At 39.4% G+C, this 20,453-nt stretch overlaps 1 protein-coding gene across 7 annotated transcripts in view; it reads right to left on the bottom strand.

The window, feature by feature from the left end:
- DENND1A (DENN domain containing 1A) overlaps nt 1–20,453 on the bottom strand; it is a 355,075-nt gene that overhangs the window by 318,806 nt on the left and 15,816 nt on the right. For all 7 annotated transcript variants that reach the window (XM_054007237.1, XM_054007241.1, XM_054007239.1 and 4 more), the window contains exon 2: nt 17,261–17,331. In XM_054007237.1, coding sequence (XP_053863212.1) covers nt 17,261–17,331 — 71 coding nt within the window. The remainder of the gene's footprint in view (nt 1–17,260; nt 17,332–20,453) is intronic.

The following is a 20,453-nucleotide window of genomic DNA, read 5'->3' as shown; positions in this document are numbered from 1 at the left end:
AATCTGGAATTTAATTGGCCAGGCTCATGCACTTGTGTGCTGTTTACTCAATCTGTGGTTGGAGAGAATGTTTGTTCCAAATGTGCTACAAATTGCAGCCATACTTACCTCCACCAAAGTCTGCTTCAGGAGCCATTCCTACTTATTTCTGATACTATTTCAAGAGGTATACAAGATAAAAACATATTCTTTAGATTATCTATTAGAAATATCTTCAGATTATTTAGAATCTGTTCCCAGGTGCAGCAAACACTATATGCCCATATATGCATTCTGTACAACTACACAGGTATTCTGAAATCACTGTTTAAAAAAGGGAAGTAGCCACAGCATTTTAGATGCTTCCCAGTAAGAGAATTCCACTGGGTCTCACATTTTAGACTACAAATATTATAAGATGCCCCTTCAGTCACTCTGTTATAGGACCTCTGCAGAAAATGTGAATTAGCATAAACTTTTTAAATTAATTTTAAATAAGTTTAAACCAGTCACAAATCAACTCAAAGAGCATGCAGGATGTACAGTGACATTCTTAGGTTTTTGGACACTAGATCAAACAGGAACATCATCTATCATACAGGGAAAGTGTCCTAGGCCAGGGGTGGCCAACCTGAGCCTGAAAAGGAGCCAGAATTTACCCACTTACATTGCCAAAGAGCCACAGTAATATGTCAGCAGCCCCCCATCCACTCCCCCCACCCCACTCCCAGTGCCTCCTACCCACCAGCAGCCCCACTGATCAATGCCTCCCCCACCCTCCCCACACCTCCTGATCAGCTGTTTCGTGGCATGCAGGAGGCTCAGAGGGGAAAGGGGAGGGGGAGGAGCGAGGGCATAGCAGACTCGGGGAGGGGGCGGGAAGGTGTGGAGTGGGGGCAGGGCCTGTGGCAGAGCCAGGGGTTGAGCAGTGAGCACCCCCCGGCACATTGGAAAGTTGACATCTGTAGCTCCAGCCCTGGAGTCAGTGCCTATACTAGGAGCCGCATATTAACTTCTGAAGAGCTGCATGTGGCTCCGGAGCCACAGGTTGGCCACCCCTGTCCTAGGCAGTAGGCATCATCATGGTGAACACTTCTAGGAAAATCTATTTACTGGACACTAATAAAAATGGAACCACAGATAGCAAAGTAATTAAGAGTTGGAAATGGAAGAAATGGATTGAATCACTGCACTGTAATTTACTGGGAGAAAGTCTTGAACAGAAAAGTAGTAGTTACTGAGTTCAAAGCATCCTCATGTATTAGTAAAATTGTCCTTATTCAGCCACTTTGATTGTACGACAGAGAAAAGGTTATTCAGACATGCAATGGCTGCAAATAAAATAAGCTGTACTTTCTCCCAATAGTTCATTAAGTCACAGCAGTGAGTTAGCATTAGAACAAAACTACTGAATAGAACACTTTTACCACCAGATTGTCCTCTGTAGTGGAGGTTTATATAAAGTCCCAGACCCTTATGGGAGCACTTCCACTCCACCAACCAGGAAAGGGAGCAGGGTCTGCCAGCTATCTCTATTGTGGCTTCACATTACATCACATCAGGGCTAAATTCTTAAGAATTCAGTTTGACTCAGCTGAACCCTAAAATATAGGTAAGATTTTTGACTGCCACATTTGATTCAAAATAGACCAGACCAGCTCATTTGTACCCACCTCCTCTTCTGGACATTTGCTTGCACCACCTCTCCAATTCCCTCCCTAAGCTGTTCCTCATACATTACTGACTCTACTCTCCTGCTTCCTAAGAAAAAATGAAAGCAAACGGTTTAAATAAAATGGGAACAAACCCTAAACTGACAAGAAGCATGCCTAAGCCTAAACAAGCCAAGAAATCTGATTTGCTGTTGCAGTCTCACTTCAGCATGGGTCACCCATCTAATATTTTGTTTGTACATTCTATAATTTAGTTCTTAATCTTCTTTGAAGTCAATGGAAAGTTTGCCGCTGAGTTAATTTTGGAGCAGTACTGGACCCTTTGACTGTAGGTCTTTATGTTGGGACATCATTTTATAGATCTCTTAAGTGTCTTGCATCATAAATCCTCTGTCACAAAATCCAGAATGTTGCCTCAACATTCTGAGGTCACTGTGAGAATTTTTTTTCCCCCATCTTTTCCTTATACATATGTATTGAAATATTCAGTAAAAATACACATTTAAGAAAGATCCAGCTCCAAACATCTTTGCCTGTTCTCTTCAACAATCTTGTACAGATTGAGACTGTAGTATTTACTTTAATTTTTGGGAGGAAGACAATTAAAAAAGAATAGAGCTTTCTGCAGGGACTCAAAAGTAAAAACTGCATGTGACCAGTTTAATTATCTAAAGTATGCATCTACAGTATTCCATCAGTTTGCCACTGAAACTGGAGACATCACCCTCCAACTGTTAGTGGTGAGAGAAGGTTGAAAGGATTTAAAACAGGCTTAGATCTTGGTCTATTTTTGTAACTCCATAAGGGGAAGAGATACAGAATACCTAGAACTCAATTGTTCTTTATATGAAGGGAGTTTCCTACTGGCTCCCATTCTTCTGCCATCTCTATTGGAAAGAATTTCTCTAGACTGAGTGCAATAACCATCTCTGCTCCACTTCACATATTGACAAATGTTTCAAAAATTGTGTGCGTCTGGGCTGAAAAGTAAATGACTTAAGATGTAGTTAAATGCCTTTCTTTCTAAAGAGTTAGATCTGCTAAACACATAATTACAAGGACGACGCTGTCAAATCTAGGCAATAATATTAGGCTTTAGGCATCATGAATAGACACTAAAAATTTAGTTTCCATCTGAAAGCAGACATTAGAATCCTCTTCCCAGCAGCTGAGACACCACCCTTTGAAATTCTGAAGGGTTAATTTACCAAAATTAGATTGTTAAGGCAAAGTACAGTACAAAAATCTTTTGTTCATGTGTTTGTATTCATTTTATCTCACCCCTCCATTCCCGCCCCAATGATGTGATTTAGTTGACTCTAAGGGCCAGAAGCATAAAATCATGAGTGGTATGGAGAAAGTGCATAAGGAAAAGTTATTTACTTGTTCCCATAATATAAGAACTAGGGGCCACCAAATGAAATTAATGGGCAGCAGGTTTAAAACAAATAAAAGGAAGTTCTTCTTCATACAGCGCACAGTCAACCTGTGGAACTCCTTGCCTTAGGAGGTTGTGAAGGCTAGGACTATAACAGGGTTTAAAAGAGCACTAGATAAATTCATGGAGGTTAAGTCCATTATTGGCTATTAGCCAGGATGGGTAAGGAATGGTGTTCCTAGCTTCTGTTTGTCAGAGGGTGGAGAGGGATGGCAGGAGAGAGATCACTTGATCATTACCTGTTAGGTGCATTCCCTCTGGGGCACTTGGCACTGGCCAGTCGGTAGACAGAATACTGGGCTGGATGGACCTTTGGTCTGACCCAGTATGGCCATTCTTATGTTCTTAGCATGTTCACAGATTCAGAATCTGTTTGGGCATTCAAGGAATATAGTACAGGAGTTCGTGATTAAACTGTGTTTCATCACCGTTGCTCATGACATCACTAAATTGAATTTCATCACACTCTTGCCCTTAGTTATAATTCAGCATATCTTGTATGAAATTCAGAAAGATTTAGGCATGATCTTGTCTCTGGTAGCTGGCACATTTTGTCATGTTCACTGTTGATGAAATATCAAAAATTCTTAATTCTTTTTATACTGATCACTTAATTTATAACTCAGACAACCTTGCCTTCAGCCTCTAATCCACATTCCAAAAAAAAAAAAACATATACCTGCATTTTTGTCCTGAAAAAAGTCAGACAAGATGGGGAGAGAACAATGTAGTTCAGGATGTTTTATAACTGCACTAATATCCAACTATTTCAATTATGTTCTACAGTTCTCTATTTGAAATGGTTCACTGTCTAAGACAAAAACCGTCAGGAACAGAAAATCATCTGGACTTTTTCCTGAGTCATTTTTACATTTTTCCAAGTTTGTTTTAACTGCTTTTAAAAATTAGTGCTCAGCACAGAACTTAACTACTGATATAAATCCCAAACAGATTATACATAGACTTTCTAAGATCCAAAATTTTCATAAAAAGAAGTTTTATAGAAAGCACCAGTGGATCCATAGATGGACAAAGATAACAGTCATCACTGCAACACAGTTTACAATATTGAGCAAGACAGCATAATCACTATTCTTAATAATCTGCAGGGAGTCTACTTTAAAGTCATTAGTTCATTGTTTCTTTTTCATCTGAATGACTCTAATTGAAGTTCTTTACCAGTTACAGAATTCTCTACAGTGAGATATAACAGCTGACTTCAGATGCATTAAGCTTAAAGCAAAAATTAACACTCATTAACAAGATTACCTGTTGTGATTAAATAAGCACAAACAAAAAAACCTGTTTGCAAATTTTGTGAATGAGCATGATACTAGAGTTTAAAATCATACCCTTAAATTAAATCTTATTTTCCACCAAGTAACACAACCTTTTGACTCTGTTCAAAATAAAACCCGTTCGCAGTAAGTTATTACAATATAACCCCTTAAACTCATTAACATGTAGTTAATTGCAACAAGTGCTTCATCAAACCCTTAATGCATCAATCTTATCAAATGCTGAAATGTCATCATGAACAATGTCTAACTTGAACCTCTCAAAAATTCTCAAAAAAAAAAAGAAAAGAAACCACCGATCCTCCCTTTAAACTGAAAGAAATCTATAAAAACTGGGGGCTAGTGACTATCAATAACTTGTCTAAACCATTAAAAAAAAAAAATCCACCCTCTTAAAAAGTTTCAATTTAGCAGTTAATTTCAACCTGCAGTTAAAAAGACATGAGCTGTCAGTTTTCTCACCCGACTCTATCGTGAAAAGAAAAACTGACAGATCACAGGAGCTTGCCTTTGTAAACCAATTCAGGAACTTTCATGCTTCTTATTTGTTAGGTTAAAGGTTAAATTGCTGACCTGTGCCCTCCTGCTTAGCAGCCTTTCCCTTTTTCTGTAAAGCTTTATTTTTGGGCTGTATTTACATGGATTAGTCTCTTTTCACACTAAGAAGGAATCTGTTCACAGCCAAAGCCTTAGTTCTGGTGGTACAAAAAGCAGCCACAATTATTCAGCACCAGACAATGACCATATTGTGTATTTACAAAAAAAACCACCTCAGCCATGGCAAGTTCTGTTCTTGCTGCACAAAACAATAGAAGAAAAATCTTATCAAACATTCAAGAGAAAGCAAACAAAGCAGGCCCACTGTGAACTTGATGAAGATGTCAAGCTCCTTTTAAAAAAGATATAAACCAACAAAAGGGTTTTTTCTTGTAAAGTCTTGTGAGTGAGATTTTTTTCTATGCCGAGTTTCCCTTTCTGGTTAAACATAGCCAGCAGTACTAATATACCAACAGCCAACTATGGAATACTTCTGTCTATAATCTTTTGCAGGCAACACAGCTAAAAAGACTGGCAACAACTGTTCCCTTCCTACAAAACTAACATGCAAAAGTGCCAAGCATGCATTTCTATAACTGTATTGCAATACTCTGATCATTGCTTTTTATCAAATCTAGCATCAACAGCTAAGAATGTACTCATGAATAATGAATGGTAAACAGGAATTTGTATGATAGTCTGCAAATTTGATCCCTACTGATTTATTTTTTAATTGGTGAAAGCTTCATTTTTTAGTTCAAGATGAGCCAGGCACTTCAGTTAAACTCCACATCGCATCTGGGACTTTACTTGATCCAAAAGGTATATACAGTGTTGGGGACACTTTTGAGGATTTCAGTCCCAGGTGAGTGAAGAAGGGAGTAATACCTCAGCCACATTCTTTGTCAAAGGCCTAATCACCATTTATAATTATTTTGCTGGTATCCCAATAGAAAGCAGTCCAACAAGAAGAAACAGGAAGATGAAGAACAAGAAAACACAGAGTTGAGTCATAGCTGCAAATACGCTCCCTCTCTACTCAGGTTTGCCTAGTTTTCCAGAGCCCTGTTTTAGGAAGTTATGCACCTTGATATAGCATCAGGGAGTCAGAAGGGCACAAACTTGGGCACCAGTATTAGAGCACAATATGAAAAATAAACAAAATTGCTATTTTAAATTATGTAATAAATGAGTTTAAAACCTGCATTGTTAATTAAGCATTGAAATCAAATGGTTACTACATAGTGTTATGCCAGGCAGTCTTGATATTTCTTTAGGTATTAAAATGTAATGTGATAGTCACAAGTTACTCTGGAACTCAAACATATATGGCTTACAGACATGTGCACCATAAAGATTTACCTCTCATCCTTGCTGCTACTGAGATAATTATTTTCTATATTCGATATTTCATATAGTTTGACATGGCATTGCTATGTGCGCTAAAATTTCAGTATATTATAGAGGAATACAGCAGCACCCAGGTTCTGTTGCAAAATGCTTGTGTGTCCATTTTACAGAGTTCTTACTTTATACTTGTACAAGTCTTTTTCTGGAAACAGTGGCAACTGCAAAGTGCTTCTAAGACCAGAGCACATTATAGCATCTCTCAGTTGAGCTAAGGACTTTGATTATTTTAAGTTACAACATTTGTGATCTACTGAGAAAATAAAGATGTTACTACACAAGGCCAGAACATAAAAAGTAAAATAGGAAGTACTTAAACTACTCACCAGCTTCTAGTAGGAACAAGATTAGAGGTACATGCTACACTCAGAGCCAATTCAAATGCAAATGATGTCCTTTCTCTCAAACAATAATAAACTCCCTCAGAGTTAATAGTTTCCCTCCAAGATTCATCTCCTTTTTCAACTTAGTGGTATGTTTTGGAGAAAAGAAAGAAACACATGGTGAGGCTTAGAGCAAGGCCCTTTAAATTCTTTATCATAAAAGAAGCAGTATAAACTACATTTCCTTTCCTAATCCAGCGAACATTTGTTAAACTCTAGCACACTTACCACTTTGTCCATGCTATCATATTTAGGTTTCTAACTTACCATACTCTTAAAAAAATGAAAGAAATGCTTTAGTTGTACTAAACCATTTTAGCTTTTTCCTTGAACACACAGCAAGAATTTATGCTACACTCACAAAAAGATGAAAGATGAGGTCCTTGGAGAGAAAGGCCTTTTGCCACACTGCATGGTAAAGCTAAGGATTCAACATACTTTTGTAATACCTGCTTTGGCGAGAACACAAAAAACCCTATACAAAAGCACACTATACCCTCCTACACTGGGGGGGGGTGGGGGTGGCGCGGAGGGAGATCTTACTTTTGTGAGCTTTTACTTTCAAATGTTCATACTTTAGAGACAATTTTGATCAGTTACTTTACACTAACAAATGTACTTTCTCTATATTATTGGTATAAGAGTTATACTTAAATTCTCTTCACTTCCCCCTCTAACAAGAGGGGAACTTTGGCACAGGTCTTAGAAAGATCCCTGAATTTCTGTAACAGCTTATCTCTGGCAAATGACACAAAGCAGTTTTCTTTATGAAAACAAGAGAGAATTTTTTGTCACTGGAAAAGAGGTTACACAACCAATAGGTTTGATTTTGCACTCTTAATTTAGTGCAGTATGTACCGGTAACAATTTTCTTAAATTTTCTATAGATTGTACAAATATAAACTAAAACTGTTCAATACAATATTTCTGTAATATTTTATTTTTAGTGTTCCTTCTCACCACAAACATTGTCCGGGTGCAGAGTGACTTATTTTATGTCACATATCCGAGGTTCAAAAATACAAAAAAACAATTCCAATATATTTTAGCATTGATGCAATTAATTACATTATGTAATTAAAGTAAATTTGACACACAGAAGGCTGTTTTCCTTAGTAACTTTGCTGTTGGTCATATTATACACTGCAACATACTGGAATTGGGCAGCTTTCACGTTCTCAGCTTCCCCATATATTTGTTCTTTGTTTTATCAAGTTCGAGTTCAGTAGGCTCAAAGTTTAGTCAGAAGGCTGAATGACTACTGTGTTAATGACAGCACCAGTCCTTCTCTGCTTTCAAACTCCACCTGCACACTTTCATTTTACATAATTTTGATTATTATGAGAGGTCAGTACAGCATATTAGCTCTCCTTTGAAGGTCAAGGCTTCACTGAGTTCATACAAAGCATTTGTCCCCTTCTTTCAATTTAAGAAAAGGAAATGCAATTTAACAAAACATTAGCACATGGATTTTAAAATAATAAAGAATAAGGCAACTTATTTTGTTCCCAATTCATCCACTGCACATACGTACTGCAATGAACAAAATATCACACAACAGAGATATAGACTACAATACCCAAGCATAACTGACTGAGTTAAAATGCGAATGGATAGCTTTAATATCGAATGTTCAAAACATTTATCAGTTTAAGAACGACCCCGCCATAATCCAGCATACCCTTTTGTTACCTGCTTTTCATCTAACTCAGAGAAGGACAAGGAAAACTTGATCTTTCCAGGTTTAATTCAAGAAACAGTCTACTACTGGTGCGGTTTTGCTTCTTTATTAAGTCAACTTTGTAAAGCATCAACTACACTGGTGCTGGAAGAGAGACAAAATAGACTGTCTCTGTCCCATAGGGCTTGTATATATATGTTTTGACATTGTCTGAAAAAAACATTTAAGACTTTAGATTTGACTTTGATTATAAAACTTCTTATCTTAAACCACTGCAACTTCAAGTAGCCTGAAGGCAAAGCCTGAAGCACCCAGTATGTTGACAGAAGACACAAATGATGACAGCAGATATAATCTTTACGATCCTATCAAGTTCTAAAATCTATAGTAATTGTTTTTAAATAGGAATATGCACCCAAGGCAATATCAATTTACCACTCTTTCAATCATGTTCATTTTATATTGCATAACAAAACAATCAAAAGACAAAGACAATGCAACACTGATGTCTTCTGGCCAATGAGTCTTGCTTATTATCCCATGATAGATCAGTGTTTATCCAGGTTGCATGTAATTTAATTCCAGAGGCAAGACTAATTCACAACTCTGTACCCTCTAAAATAGACATCCTAATCCAAGAAGCTAGCCTTCTTAGCAGCAGCTCAACTTTCATTCCCAAATTAATCTTCTTTAGAGAGACATGGTAGTTGAGATAATATCTTTTGTTGGACCAACTTCTGTTGGTGAGAGAGACTGCTTTCGAGCTTACACTAGTCTCTCTAATATCCTGGGACCAACATGGCTACAACTCCTCTTCTTTAGAGAGGCAGATAGTCTCCATTCACATCTGAATGCAAGGCAAAGCAAGAAAAACAGTCAGAATTATAACCTTTCTACTCTTCAATACAAAGACAGTGATTCTCTGTACAATGCGGCAGAGCAGAGGGATACACAAACCACTCATAAAAGGTTACCCAGTATCAGATTCTCTTCTGCCATTCACAGTTTAGCTTAGGCACCAGTCTCTCAAGTTACCAAATAAAGTCCTCAATAAAATTGCTGTTGCTATCCTTCTGAATGTCTATCTTAAATGCATCTTTATAAAAACTCTCAATTCCCTTGAAATGTGAGAAAGCAAAAGATGATTGAAATTCTGTGTGGAATGAAGAGTTGGCCTTCTAGTCCCGAGCGGCATAATATTAGTAGCATGTTTTACTTCAATTATATATCTTGGGGGTTCTTAATTTAGAACACTTAGCTAGCTCTCTTCTTCTATGACAACTTTGACTCAATAAAGTAAAAGGTACAGTTCCAAGCCATTACTTAGTATTTACATGATACCATGAAGAAAAGGATAGTGTTGACTCAACACTTTTGACGTATATAACCATTTCTAAAAATTTTGGAGTACTGATGTTTTGGAGTATTTAACCAGGGGAACTCTTCTCTCCCTCAAGCTTTCCCTAACTTTATTAAATCCATTACGATATTTATTGTAATAAGTAATACGGTGTTACCACTTCAGTTTGAACCCTGGGGAGAAGTACATGTTTAGTACAGGCCCTCTGACATCATTCAAAAGCACAGGGGATATTACAATCCCCACTAGATCGCTTCAATACAATATACTTGCCAAAAAAAGTTGCTGACTCTATTCTTCCCGTTCTATTCTGCTGCTGAGACAACTACTGAGAAGGCGTCAGCATTTTTATCAGCACATGGTAACAACTTCAGAGGAGTGCTATACAGTGGAACTAATAAAAGCAAAACCCCTATTAAATTGCATTATTCAAGTATAAAGTAAAGAAAGTGTGAAGTCCTGACAAACCCAGTTAAGAAAGAATCACAATTGAAAAGCTAAGATAGGACCGGTTATGAGTTCTCATGTAATTCTAGAAAGTCAGGTCTTAAAAATTACTACCCATCTTAAATTCATCAAGGGCCTGAACCTGCTCCCACTGAAGTCAAGATCAGCCACCAATAGGTCAAAGACGGAAAACTGGTTGGTTAATTGTTTTTCCTTAAATACATATGTCCTTAAAAGCATTATAGTTACCCAAATGTGTGTAGTTGCAAATGAGATTAGTTTGTCTAGTGGTTTTCAAAATGTGCATCCCACACCTCAATTTAGCAGCTCGAAGGTTACAGAAGTGATTCACTGGGAATTCTACAATTGCCAAAATAAGGTTGATGAATATACAAAAGCAAGTGTTCACACGTCTTCCTGATACTGACAAGTAAATGGTGGAATTGAATTAAATGCCACAAATGTGGAAGGGCAAAATTTATAAGTCACAGCCACAGAGAATAAATTATAAGCTTTTCCTGGAAGGCTATTGTTGGTAACATAGCAAACATTACAAGAAAGTTTTCACATAAAGAAAAGATGGTTATCTTTTTTAATTTTGCAGATTAGACACTAGAACTGAACAAACCTCAAAACTGAAGGCTCAGTCCTCACTAGTGCCCAGTAAGGGATGGAAACAGCTGAGAGAGGAGTTGTAAAAACTATTTCTGACACCCTCAACCCAGGTCTGGTTCTATAACATCCCTGGAGACACAAAAAAGGGCTGAGGATCTGGCCCAGAAACTGTTTCCTACTTAGTAAACCAAACATCCTCCACATATTTCTGCTTCCATCCAGACCCCAACTCATTGAAAGACTCCAGCCAATAGGCACAGAAGCAGGCAAAGCAAGGACTGCTGCATGAAGGAAAGCACATAAAATGGGGCCCAGGACTACTCCTCCCCCCAACAGGCCCCTGGACCCAGAACTGTTAAGGGGATACCCCCACACACACACTGGGGAAACTAGTACCCTGGCAGTGCTTCCCACCCCCCCACCACGTGGCCTTGGGTCAGAATTGCAGAGGAGCCAGCAAGAAACCCCAGCTGGTAGGAAGGGGAGCAGTCAAAGCACTAAAAGCAGGGACCTCTGGACATTCCAGTCAAAACTAGAATGTTCTGAGAGTGACTTTCCTTGCTCCCTGCTGAGTGGTTGTTTGCTCCAGCCCTCTAACTCTTTTCCTTCAGTCTTTGCAGCTCAGCTTCACTCCACACCTGCCCCTCCTAACACTCTCTTCCCCTGCCCTATCCCCCACTTCTCTTTCCTCCCCTTTATTTCCATTTAGCTTATCTCCTCCTAAGTAAACCCACCCTATCAAAAAACAGCTGTAGAACTAACATGATGTTTGCTGCCATCACATTGTTCCTCTGCCTGTGTTAGACTCCTTCCCCTACCCTGTGCCTGTCTTCTCTATTTTACAAAAAGAACAGGAGTACTTGTGGCACCTTAGAGACTAACAAATGTATTAGAGCATAATCTTTCGAGGATGCATCCGAAGAAGTGGGCTGTAGCCCACGAAAGCTTATGCTCTAATACATTTGTTAGTCTCTAAGGTGCCACAAGTACTCTTGTTCTTTTTGCGGATACAGACTAACATGGCTGCTACTCTGAAACTTGTCTATTTTAGACAATACTATCTCATTGTTTCTTTGTACACCCCTTAGGGTTGCAAACTTGGTAATATTTAAATATTTAAAAATCAGACACTCCAGTAGGAGTGCCAGAACCTCCCCTGCCCTGCTTCTTCCCCGAGGCCCTGTCCCTAGGGTTACCATTCGTCCGGATTCCCCCGGACATGTCCGGCTTTTAGAGTTAAAAATAGCATCTGGGGGGGAATCTGTAAATGTCCGGACTTCCCCCCCATGCAGAGCGCGAGCTGCTGACAGGGCAGCTGGACAGATGGTGCCACTTACATGGGGCTCCGACAGCCAGAGAGAGCCCCTCCTCCTCTCCCCTTCAGGAGAGATCACTTCCTCCCTGCCTCCCATCCTGCATTCGCAGATCACCAGGCGGCAGTTCTCACCGGCAGTCTGGAGCTCCTCCCCCTGCTCCTCCTCCCCGGTACGCTGGTCTGAGCGGCAGGGTAAGAGGGCTAGGGGGTCGGAGAAGGGGCAGGGAGGTTCTGGAGGGGGCAGTCAAGAGACAGGGAGCGAGGGGGGGTCGGGAGTTCGGGGGGGACTTTCTGGGAGTGGGGGTGTGGATAAGGTTTTGGGCAGTCAGGGTACAGGTAGGGGGTAGGGTCTCAGGAGGGGGCAGTTAGGGGACGAGGAACAGGGAGGTTTAGGTAGGGAGTGGGGTTCTGAAGGGCAGTTAGGAGCAGGGGTCCCAGGAGGGGTAGTCAGGGGACAAGGAGCGGGGGGGGGCTTTGGGAGTTCTGGGGGGGGCTGTCAGGGGGCAGGGGTGGGGAGAGGGATCAGAGCAGTCAGGGGACAGGAAGCAGAGGGGTTTAGATAGGTCGGGAGTTCGGGGGGGGGCTGTCAGGGGGTGGGGAGTGGTTGGATGGGGCGTGGGAGTCCCAGGGGTCTGTCTGGGGGTGGGGGTGTGGATAAGGGTTGGGGCAGTCAGGGGACAGGTAGGGGGTAGGGTCCTAGGGGGCTAGCTGGGATGGGGGGAGGGTCTCAGGAGGGGGCAGTCAGGGAACAAGGAGCAGGGAGGCTTAGGTAGGGGGTGGAGTCCTGGGGGGCAGTTAGGGGCAGGGGTCCCATGAGGGGGCAGTCAGGGGACAAGGAGCAGGGGGAGGGTTGGGGGTTCTGAGGGGGGCGGGAAGTGTGAGGGAGTGGAAGGGACAGGGGCAGGGCTAGGGTAAGACGGGAGCAGGGCTCCTCCCATCCTCTTTATTTGCTTGCTGAAATATGGTAACCCTACCTGTCCCCAGCCACTCCTCTTTGATTCTTCCCCGCCCAGTTGTTCGCTGCTTTTCCCCTCCCATTCCCCTGCCTGGGTCAGGAAGGACTCGCCTGCTTTGCTGGGGCTGCAGCTCAACACAAGTAGGAGGTGGCCTTGACCGAGTAGGAGCTCACGCCGGTGATGACCCAGTGCCTTCCCGCCTGCGGTAACCGGACTGTGTGTGTCCGGTCCCCTTTTCAACCGGGTGTTGCGGTCAAAAACCGGGCACCTGGCTACCCTAACCCCCCCATCTTTCTGTATTCATCTCTCTCTTGTTCTATACTTAGGTTGTAAGCTGTTTGAGGCAGGGACAGTCTTTTTGTTCTGTTTGAACAGAACCCTGGCACAATGAGATTCTGATCCATTACTAGGGTTCCCAGGCACTATGATAATAGCTGCTTTCTTTGTCTACTTCACTGTATTTGGTGGAATTTTTTCTTCCTCCATCTTGCACAGCAGAGAACTCATCTTCTGGTCAGCCATCCTTCTCCCTCAACCTATAATTTCTGGGGAAGAAATCCTGGAGCACAGAAACTTCAGGCTAAATGGTTCCTTCATGCAGTGGGAGACCTCTCAGAGCTACTGCACCCTTCCAAAATGTGGTACTCTAGGTCAAAAGCAACATATTCTGCAGAGTTATTATATTCTTTCATGCCACAATAGCCCTTCAGCTAATGTAAGCAATCATCTCACCTAAATTTCAGTGCACTACTAAAAAGACTGGTAGTACTTTTGTTTTTATTAGAGGAGATAAAATAAACATACATATTCTCTCCCATGCAAACCAAAATATAATATATGTCAAAGTACATGATAAATGCCTTTATAATTATGATCAGTGTTTACAAGCATCTGAGCTAAAACCAGTATATTTATATATCTTTGAAGATGGTTGTAACAAGTGTTCCAATATAAAAAAAAGCAGAGGTTTCCGCCTAGGCCATATGGAACAATCAGAATGTTAGTAGTTAATTGTATACGCTTAGCTACTTTAAAAGAAGTTCCCAAGTAACAGACATGAAAGCACAATAGAACAGATTTTTTTGTAATATGAGTAGACTTTTATTTTGAAGTAAAAAATTAAATCCTAAAAATCAGCTTTAAGCAAAACACAGGAGATAGTATATCACTCAATTTTAGATTATTTTGAGTGGAAAACAACAACCGTAAAGAAATTAACACACTTAGGTTTTCACAAAATTTCAATGCTTTTATTTCTAAACAAAAACGCCTTTACTGTATTAGTACCCATAAACTTTCATAATCTGATTTTGTGTTCTAGATCAGTGGCTCTCAACCTTTCCAGACTACTGTAACCCTTTCAGGAGTCTGATATGTCTTGTGTACCCCCAAGTTTCACCTCACTTAAAAACTACTTGCTTACACAATCAGGCATAAAAATACAAGTGTTACAACACATTAAGCAATTTTTCAGTAACACTAATTTTTACCATATAATTATCAAATAAATCAATTGGAATATAAATACTGTACTTACGCTTCAGTATGTAGTACATAGAGCAGTAGAAACAAGTCATTGTCTGTATGCAATTTTAGTTTGTACTGACTTCGTAGTGCTTTTTAAACCTGTTATAAAATTAGTGAAATCTCTACATGAGTTGATGTACCCCATGGGAGACCTCCGAGTACCCCCAGGGGTACATGTACCCCTGGTTGAGAACCACTGAGCTAGGACATACCAATTATAATTAAAAGCTTTATTTTAAAATTCATTTAACATTTTACACATGGCAAGAAATATCTCACCTTGTAAACTTTTGGATCAGTACCTTCAGCAAAATGGAGGCTGCTTTCACCACCCCCCAAGCAGACACGCTTTCAGTATAACGTATCAGTGGCTTTAAAACTTTGCAGCATTTTCTCAAATCCATACCAGCAAAAAACAGATGAAGTTACATAAAAATGATGTCTATTACAAAAGACTGGTAAGTAGCTTTATCATGCAAGACACAGAACATCAAAGAAATTTGTCCCGAAATCATCAGATTATTTCAGCCCCATTAGGGGGAAAAATATATTTGATTACACATCCCTGATAAACTGTGCTTTTTGCACTTTATACACACACAGACTGTAAACAGAAGTCCACAGCAGCTGTTTCTAGCTGTTTAGTGTGCCATTCCAGTCATTCTTTACTGGAATAAAACATGTATATACATAGCTCAATGGTTTGAGCATTGGCCTGCTAAACCCAGGGTTGAGAGTTTGATCCTTGAGGGGGCCATTTAGGGAACTGGGATAAAAATCTGTCTGGGGATTAGTCCTGCTTTGAGCAGGGGGTTGGACTAGATGACCTCCTGAGGTCCCTTCCAACCCTAATATTCTATGATTTCTGTTTCACTTAGCATTAAAACCACTAAAAAAAACCCATCATGGATTAAACACGTACTAGAATGGATAAACATGTCAAGAACTTGTCTGGAAAAGGGTAAAAAAAAAAAAAATCTTTTAATTGATGGTGTCTGCATTTAGAAATTTCTGATTCGATATGAATCACTTTTAAACTATTTTTAAAGATATCTGGTAGCAGATTAGTGCCACATAATTCCCCCCCCCCTTTTTTTTTTTTTTAAACAATCACTTAAGAAAAGAACAATTTCTGAAGATTTTGCTGGTGCAAACATATCACTCTACGAAACAAAAACCAAAATTCAACTCCCACAGAATCACTTTGTTTATAGAACAAAGTGCATACTAAATCCTCCAATTAAAAAACAGTAAAGTAGTTGCAGCGTTTTTTAACCCACCCTTCCCACAGCAGGAAATTAATCTCTCCAGGAGGATGCAAATACACTTCAAAGAGAAGATTATACCCAGACACTAGTACTGTACAATATAACGTTTACGGTTAAATTTGTTTGTATTTTCTGACACTGGAAAAACAGATCAGAAGTGCAGGAACAAGTTATAAAATGGAATCCTTGAACTTATGTCAAATGGCAGAGATAGTGGATTATACAGCAATAGGACACACCAACACTGTACTCTACTTAAACTCTTTTGGACAGGACAAATAAATGGCAGTAAAAAGAAAAAAGAAAGCTATTTGGTCTTCATGGATTATAATTCATAATTTGGTATTTGTTGATTGGTGGTAGGTAACTGGAGATGAGTGGCTTCCTATTGATACTCTCCTAAAAATCCCAGCCACCTTCAGGCTCATCATACTCCACCAGGCTAAGTGTTTGCTCATGTCTGCTCACTCCAGGAAGGACCTCAAGGAGATGTTACTCCAGGAAGCACTGACCAGAGTAGCCTGATTTTTACATCTCTCCTTTTCACATCACTTATCAGACGGCCCATCAGAGAATGACTTCATAAACAGAGTGCTATGAACTAGTTCCAAAATTAAGAATTTTAACCTTCGCTTTCCCTGCCTGCTGTCAATCTTTCTTAAGTTTAAGAAAAAATAGTTAAATCATCTAACTATATCTACGTCTGTGTTTTTGGTGATTATGGCATTTTTCTGAAATACTCATATGAAACATTTTTGCCTGAAGAATACGGTGTGGAAAAAACTACCTGGACTATTTGGACATGAAGTAACATTTGATAATGAAAAGTCACAATCAAACCATTTTACAACTATTTTCTAGGTCTTATTACTTCTTTGAAGGGAAAATGTTGCAAGAAGAAAGAGTAGACTTGGCCAGTGTATTAACAAGAGGAAGGAGAAAAATGCCTTGTGGGAAATGCTATCCAGAAGGTCTGTAAAACCTTCAGTTTCTGCTTAAGTATTACTTGTAACAATAGCAGATAAAAGATGTTCCTAATTTGATGTTTACATCGATGGTGCCATTTTAATCTTCACAACATCCCTGTGAAGTAAACGTTATCCCCAGTTTATGAGGCAAACCGAGGCAGATAAGTTAAATTACTTGCCCAAGACCATGAAGTGAGTAAAAGGCAGGATTAGAACTCAGGATTTCCTAACTCCTAATCCCATGCTTAAAGTTTTAGAGGATTCAATCTGTAAAATCAAAGACTAAAATTGTATACCGTAGTAACATGCTCCCTTAAGTAGTTTGCATCACTACTGTAGATTATATTATATGATCTCTGAAAAGTTTTACATAAAAAATAAGTAGAATTCAAATGCAAAAAATAGTACCTGCTCCAATGCTGCTTGTCCCTGGACAGGTCACTTCAACATACACTTCAAATGTTGTTTCCGGGTTTTGTCTGAAACAGAATGATACATTACACACATTAACAACACTTTCAGAATATGGAGTTGAACAACAGCCTTGGGAGAAAAAGGCTTTTCAAGTGCACACAGACATTAACAATGGTGACTTCACAAATGTAAAATTTGCCATGCCAGATCTGATCAATGGTCCCGCTCCCAGTACCCAGGTTCCTATAGTGGTCAGTACCTGTATTTTATTGTTTCACACAGTATTTATAAAAGCAAAAAACAGATCATATTGGGCTTGATTTACTCTGCTGTTTTATATAATCAAATTAATAATGTATCTTAAGATGTCAATCAGATCACATCTTTCCGCCTTACACACGAAGGTGGTATTGGTTTCAACCATTACTTTAAAGTGGTGTTTTCGAAAGGTGCCTAAGGAAGTTAAGCAACTAACTCCCATCGAAAATCAATAGGAATTAGCCTACTGGAATTACGTGCCTACTAAACCCCAGTCTTAATATATAACTAGTCCACAACTGTAGGTATTAAAGAGATCCCATGTCTGCCAACCTGAAGGGATTATACTTTAGTGGAAAAGGAGAAAAAGATAAAACTCTATGCATTTTAAGCTAACATTGCAGAGAGCTCTGCTTATTTACTTGGATTGTAGCACTCCAGTTCTGGGTCATAAGTAGTCAATTTGATTATCAGGTAGAGATGTACAAAAGCAATTAACTGCAAATTCTGCTTATTCATCCATTTTACAGAAAAGAAAAGCAAACACCTTTTTCACTTAACTAAACTGAAAGCAGAGCGTTACACTGAGGGAATTGGGAGAAGTAACCTAAATTCACATTCTGACACTGTGGCCTTCGGTTTCAACCCCATGGTACCTATTCAGTCAGCAGAAAAAGCAGAATTCAAGGTGGGGGGAACTAAGGTCATTTTGTGCAGACATCTCAGAAAACATCTAAAGGAAAGAGTCACATTCAGTACAGTACAGACAGTTAATTACAAAGGTTTTTAAAGCGATAACAAGAGCAATAATGCAAATTTCTGTTTAATGATCTCTGTTGCCAATGGACTTGCCTTGCCTTCCTGCACCTATCAATGGAGTTACTGTTTAATTATCATAACTATTTGCTAATTTGCTAATTCTATTTTCAATTTAGCTAAGTGTATCTTTTAGTATTTCAAAAAGAGTTATAAGTAGAACGTAACTGGAGACAACAATTATACTTTTTTTAAAGTGAAAAAGCAAATCAAAACAAAGGGGAAAATGAGGGAGAAAGTATCCATATGCTGGTAAAGAGAGAAGAAAATAAGTATAAAAAAACCCACCCAAAGTTCTTTCTCCAATTGGAAAAAACTGTAAAGGGTGGACATAACAGTCTCTCTGTCCAATGAGCAACTACAGCTGCAGTCTGATTAGTAAACAGTGAATTGGTAATGTCAAACTAGAACCTTGGCATAGAGTCGGAGAGGGTCTTCATTTAATAATAGTATTTAGAATAGTTCCTACTTGCACTAGGTCCAGAGGGGTAAGGGAGAACCTTATCATGTGAAGACTGTTTTGTTCTCCATTTCAATTCCATAGATTTGATTAGTTTAATCGGAGTTTAAGTGCTGATGTGCTAGAGACTGGGCAGAGAATCTTTCTATTTTGTTTGCTATCTTAATACATTGCTAAGAGAATTTATTAACAGGCAAGGTTTTAACCCTAAAGGACTGAAAAGTGTGAAAAATTGAGAGAGCTGCCAAAAACATGTGAAGTAAAGGCCTGGGGTTAATGGTGCTGCTATCGAATGACAGCCAAATCCCATTACGCATCTAAACGTGAGTTCTAGGAAATGGACACCTGCAATTTCCCAACTAACCAGATATGACATAAAACATACCTGGCATACATCTTCTATAAACAGTACTGCAAGTAAAATGACCAACTCCCTGCCCACAGCACTGAAAATAGATCTCACAGGGAGCAGGCAAATACAGTAACAAGTACTGCAAAAGGAATTAAAAAGGTACAATTTTTAAAATTACTTTCCTGAACTTAACTTCCTTTAGCAACTCCAGTGATTGTTTTGACCCAATTAAGGTGGTAGCATCATGGTCTGTACTCCATATCTATTCAATTACCAAAGTAAATACTATCCCATAGAGCTTGAGTGAACGACAATTTTTCTTGTGGACTTTCTGGCAAAAATGCTTATTGGGTAAGGACTACTTTTCTCTGCCAAATGGGTCCTATTCTCATACAGATTTCTTTTTGATCTACAGAGACTTGGTTAATTCTGTAATTGACTCTTCCATTAATACAACTGCTGTCTCAGATCATGTCCCTATAAAATAGCAACAGACCCAGGTGATAAACAGCCATGTAGATGGAGATTTAATTTTTCATTTCTATGACATTCCATTTCAGAATTATAGTGGAGAAATAAATTGGCCTGCTACTGGAGGCAAACAAACCCTCAACATCTTCTAGCAGCTATTGTAGGAGACACTCAAGGACTATTTGAGGAGTAGATTTATAAGTTTTGCATCTGCCAAGGAGAGAGATCATGGAGAAAATATGATAGCCATTTAGAAAAAACTAAAAGAGCTTGATTTGTCTTATGCCACAGCCCCATTTCCAGATTTGCTGCAATCTGATGAATCGTAGATATTCATTTAACAATCTGCACTCGGCACAGTCTGAATTCATCCTATTTTGACTCAGGCAGGACTTCTGGGAACTGGGTCAAAGAGCTGGCAAGTTGCTGGCATACCACCTAAGACAAAAGACATGGCCATCCATGATAAGAGCAACAAAAATGATTAAAGATCTAGAAAACATGACCTATGAGGGAAGATAGAAAAAATTGGGTTTGTTTAGTCTGAAAAAGAGACGACTGAGAGGGGACATGATAACCGTTTCCAAGTACATAAAAGATTGTTACAAGGAGGAGGGAGAAGAACCGTTCTTCTGAGGATACGACAAGAAGCAATGGGCTTAAATTGCAGCAAGGGAAGTTTCTGTTGGACATTAGGAAAAACTTCCTGTCAGGGTGGTTAAGCACTGGAATAAATTGCCTAAGGAGGTTGTGGAATCTCCTTCATTGGAGATTTTTAAAAGCAGGTTAGACAAACACCTGTCAGGAATGGTCTAGATAATACTTAGTCC

The sequence above is a fragment of the Malaclemys terrapin genome, chromosome 17 (assembly GCF_027887155.1).
Source record: "Malaclemys terrapin pileata isolate rMalTer1 chromosome 17, rMalTer1.hap1, whole genome shotgun sequence".
NCBI classification, from domain to species: Eukaryota; Metazoa; Chordata; order Testudines; family Emydidae; genus Malaclemys; species Malaclemys terrapin.
The sequence above is the reverse complement of the archived record's forward strand: the minus strand, read 5'-3'. Positions and strand labels throughout refer to the sequence as shown.